Below are 4,758 nucleotides of genomic sequence, written 5' to 3'. Positions count from 1 at the left end.
GGCAAAGATCGTGGTGGTGTATCACTTGAAAATTAATGTTTTTAGAAATGTTGAATTTTATGAGTCTTCTTTTTTCTTTCATAAAAATATTTTTATTCATAATTTATCTAGCCCAACCATTCTTTTAAACCCACTATCAGCTCAACATCACAAAAGAATATCCCTTTTCATTCCTATTAGGCCTCCATCCCTGCCTATTGAACCAACAAACCTACAATAATTACATTCCATTACTCCATCCTCTCTTCACCTAATACCCACCACAACCGAGTCATCATCCCTTACTAGCCCTCTTCTGCTTTTAGTGACTCCATCAAGTCCCTCTTCTCCTACCTCTCCTGCATCTGACCATCACCCCAACCTTCTCATCGTTATTTTATATTATCCTTGCACTCTGACTATGAGCCAAAGTCTTTTCAGGAAGCAAATATGTTATCCTATTGGCGTAATGCTATGAGAGATGAATTATTTGCTTTGGAGTTAAACCAGAGCTGGTGTTTAATTGATCATCCCCTAATATAAATTCCATCGGATGTAGGTGGATTTACAAGATAAAATGGTATCTTAACGGTTCCATTGAGCGATATAAGCTCGCCTTATGGCCAAAGACTTTGCTCAAATAGAGGGTGTGGACTTTTTTGAGATATTTTTTCGGTAGTGAACAACAATCAAAATTGTATTATCTCTGTCTTCAGTTAAGAAATGGTCAATTCACCACCTGGATGTGAATAATTCTTTCCTACATGAAAAATAGACACAAGAAGTTTACATGGCTCTTCTTCATGGTCTCATTTCTAGTCACTCAAACCAGTGCTGCTGCATACTTAAATATACGGATTACGCAAGATTTTGGGCATCAAGCATATGCACGAAGCATACGTACGCACAACAACCAGTTCACGTAGTACGTGAAATTTTGTACGTACAATGCCAAGGGCTAAACAGAGAAAGCAATTGAAGGATTTCAAGACCACGTACAACGTGAATTTGTTCACATGCAACGTGGGCTATCCAAGGAACAATTTGAATTAGGAATTGGCTTCACGTTGCACGTGAATCTTTCATGTACAATGTGGGGTTATGGACACTTCCCAGGGGCCTTAAATCTTGCCACAAGACCTCCAATTTTTCATTATTCACTTGGTCAATTCAAAGCTCAACTTAAAATCCCACTAATCACAACATTTATTAAGGATTTGCAAGAAGATAAGATTGAAAGCTTTGCTGGAGGCAATCATTAATTAGTTAGATTTGATTTATTTTAATTTGAATTATGTTTAAGTTTTGAATTTGAATTTCATTAGGGTTAGATTTTAAGGAGGAGAGGTAGACATTTTGGAGGATCTTCTCTACTTCAGGCTATTTTTGTTTTTTTTTCAAAGATTTCTCTAAAGAACATGAGCAACTAATTCTCCTTGGTTTTTTTTCCCTCAAAGATAGATATTATTTTATTATTATAAAATAATAATGTTTCCATAAGGAAGTACAAAAGAAGTTGGGTATTCCCAATTATCACTAAATGTGATTGGAAGACAAATAGTTTAAGAAAGAGTAAAGTAAGAATAAAGAGAAATTATTAGCATTCATCAGGTATGGCTATTGAGTTCACGCACTAGACTGCTGGCTTCTTGCACTATCTCCGGCGCTAGACTTATTAGCTTCTCAAAGACACACCTATTCCTCACTTTCTAAGTGCTCCAACACAGCGCCGCGATGAAGAGGATCTTTTGTCTACCTTCGATTTGAGCCACTATCCAAGATAAGGCTCGTTGCCACCAATTGATGAAGGTCTCCTCTTCTCTCTGCCATAAGTCAGGGGTTATTAAGCTTAGACTCCAGATTATTGAAGACAGAGGGCATTGGAACAAGGCATGAGAAATTGATTCATCTTTCAGCATGCATCTTGGGCAAATGGCAAGGGTGGATGCAAACCGGCTATGGATTTATTGCAAAACCAGAAGCTTTTCATGAAGACTCTTCCATAAAAAAAATCTTAATTTTACGAGGTAATTTCAATTCCCAAGTTCTATTCTATACTCTGTTGTTCTCTATGTTCTGAGACATCAATGAAGTAGGAGAATGAAAGAACTCATAAGCAACTTTGTATCCTGACCCAACTTCGTATATACCAGATTTTGTCCAATACCAATTAACTTCATCCTCCTCGTATGTTGGTTTGATGGAAAAAATTGTATTGCATATATCAACTGAAAAAATTGACTCAATCAAGTTTCTGTTCCAACTTCTATCAGGATTTAGTAGTGCACTAACATAATACACTTGCAGATTCGGTGGGATTGTCACTACAGCTTGAGGGACATTAAAGGGTAATGATGGTGGGAGCCAGGGATCATGGAAGATGCGGACATTAGCACCAGAGCCTATTTTCCATAACAAGCATTTCTCAATCACCTTGCGTCCTTCAAGAACACTTCTCCAGCCCCACGACGGTATGCTTCCTATCTCTGCCTGTAAGAAATTTGTATATCTGAAATATTTAGCTTTGAACATTCTTGACAGTGTAGAATTAAGGTATTTCATTAGACGCCAACATTGCTTGCCCAATAAGGCCAAATTTTGTACCCTTAGATCTTTGATCCCCAACCCTCCATATTTCTTCGGTCTCGTCATTGTGTCCCATTTAATCCAAACCATTCTTTATTCTGTGCCTTTTTGACCCCACCAAAATTGTGAGAGCATGCTATGAATCTCAGTTAACAGCGTGTCTGGGAGCTTGAAACAAGAAAGTGTGTAAATAGGAATCGCTTCCTCCACTGCTCTCAATAGCGTGTGCCTGCCACCTGAGGACAATAAACTTCTTTTCCAACCCATAATCCTCTTTTGAACTTTATCCTTGATAGCTCCAAAGGTTTCTTTCTTTGATTTCTGAACTATAGAGGGCAGCCTCAAGTATTTGTCTTGGACTCCGATATGTTCAATATTTAGTGTCTGCGCAATTGCTAGTCTTATGTTCTGAGGTGTGTTGTGACTGAAAAAGATGGCCGACTTGTTCAAATTGACTTTTTGCCCACTGAAGTCCTTGTAGATCTCTAGCAATTCCAAAATGCTTTGGCTTGTATTAGGTGAGCACTTGCAAAAAAGGATTGAATCATCAACAAACAAAAGGTGATTAATTGTTTGGCATCTCCGATTAACTTGAACTCCTTGAATTAATCTATTTTGCTCTGCCTTGTGTAGCAAGAAGGAAAGCCCTTCCGCACAAAAAAGAAATAGATATGGAGATAGGGGGTCACCCTGTCGGATGCCCCTATTTGGCCTAAAGTAGCCAAAAGGTTGCCCTTCCACAACAACAGAGTAAGAAACAGTCGTTACCAATTCCTTAGTCCAGTTAATCCATTTAGCATCAAAGCCCAGCTTTTCCATGATGTACCATAAGAATTGCCATTCAACCCTATCATAAGCCTTGCTTATATCTAGTTTAATAGCCATCTCATGATCTGCTCCACTTCTCTTATTTTTCAAATAGTGCATACATTCGTGGGCAATTAGAATATTATCTGAAATGAGTCTACCTTTGAGAAAAGCACTCTGATTTGGGCTTATGATTTTATTCATAATACCTTGTAGTCGGTGCACCATAACTTTAGAAATAATTTTACACATAATTGAGGACAAACTAATCGATCGTACCTGAGTCATGTCACTGGCATCTGGCACCTTCGGAATCAAACAAATTTGAGTATGGTTGAAACTTTTTAGAATTCTGCCACTGTGAAAGAAACTTCGCACTGCCTTAAAAATGTCACCTCCAACTATATCCCAGAAAAAGTGAAAAAACTTAGTTCTAAACCTGTCATCACCAGGAGCACTCTGAGCATGAACACTGAACATAGCTCTTTTGACCTCATCCATAGTTATCAGCCTTTGGAGCCTACGGTTCATGGAAGCTGTAATCTTAGGCTCCAAATCCTCCAAATATGGATTCGGATCAACCGAACAAGAAGAAGTAAAAATATCGTAGAAGTAGTCTTCATCTACCTTTGCTATATCCTCCGGTTTCAATGCAATTTCATTGTTCCTCCCAACTAATCTCCAAATTCTGTTCCTGCGCACCCTTGATTGAAATTTCTGGTGAAAGAATGTGGTGTTCTGATATCCTTCTTTTAGCCATTTGACTCTAGATTTTTCTCTCCAATAGCTCTCTTCTTTCATATATGCTAGCTCCAACTTCTCTTCCAATCTGGTAATCTCCTCTCCCCCATTGATTCCAGCCACCCGCAGCTCCTCTAGGCTAGCTTGAAGGTTCTCAATTTCTTTCCGAGAGTTTGCTTTGTGAGTTATTTGCCATTGAACTAATCTATGTCTACATTCTTTCAACTTTTGGGCCAAGGAGAACATAGCCGAGCCTACTACTTCCATTTTCTACACTTCGCTAACAATTCTTTTGACATCATCTTCTCCACACCAACGTTCCTGGTATTTAAAACGCCTTTTACTATGCCAGGATTGAGGAGCAGTTTCCATCAAGATAGGAGCATGATCTGAGCCTGATTCTGTGAGCCTGTGCACCACTGCATTCGGAAACTTCAGCTTCCATCCCATCCCTACTAAATAGCGGTCAAGCCTCTTGGTATGCGAAATTGCTACTCAGGTTGTGAATTGTTGTTCGAAATTGATTCCCTGGCAATGGCACCAGAAACGGATGCACAGGACCATGGTCTAAACATATCTTCACAACTTCGCCTAACTAACCAGCAAGTACACTGGGTCATCCAAGTAATACCTTACATGAGTAAG

At 38.9% G+C, this 4,758-nt stretch overlaps 2 protein-coding genes across 2 annotated transcripts; both read right to left on the bottom strand.

The window, feature by feature from the left end:
- Nucleotides 1–2,031: 2,031 nt before the first annotated feature.
- Nucleotides 2,032–2,631, bottom strand: LOC140180147 (uncharacterized). Its single transcript, XM_072220558.1, has 2 exons — nucleotides 2,584–2,631; nucleotides 2,032–2,469 (listed from the first exon to the last, which is right to left on the bottom strand). The coding sequence occupies exons 1-2, from the start codon at nucleotides 2,629–2,631 to the stop codon at nucleotides 2,032–2,034; spliced, it is 486 nt and encodes a 161-aa protein (XP_072076659.1).
- Nucleotides 2,632–2,658: 27 nt separating this feature from the next.
- LOC112757196 (uncharacterized) lies at nucleotides 2,659–4,380 on the bottom strand. Its single transcript, XM_025805806.1, has 3 exons — nucleotides 3,652–4,380; nucleotides 3,334–3,471; nucleotides 2,659–3,090 (listed from the first exon to the last, which is right to left on the bottom strand). The coding sequence occupies exons 1-3, from the start codon at nucleotides 4,378–4,380 to the stop codon at nucleotides 2,659–2,661; spliced, it is 1,299 nt and encodes a 432-aa protein (XP_025661591.1).
- Nucleotides 4,381–4,758: the final 378 nt, after the last annotated feature.

Source organism: Arachis hypogaea, chromosome 16, assembly GCF_003086295.3.
Source record: "Arachis hypogaea cultivar Tifrunner chromosome 16, arahy.Tifrunner.gnm2.J5K5, whole genome shotgun sequence".
In the NCBI taxonomy this organism is placed as follows: Eukaryota; Viridiplantae; Streptophyta; class Magnoliopsida; order Fabales; family Fabaceae; genus Arachis; species Arachis hypogaea.
This window is presented reverse-complemented; position numbering and strand designations above follow the sequence as displayed.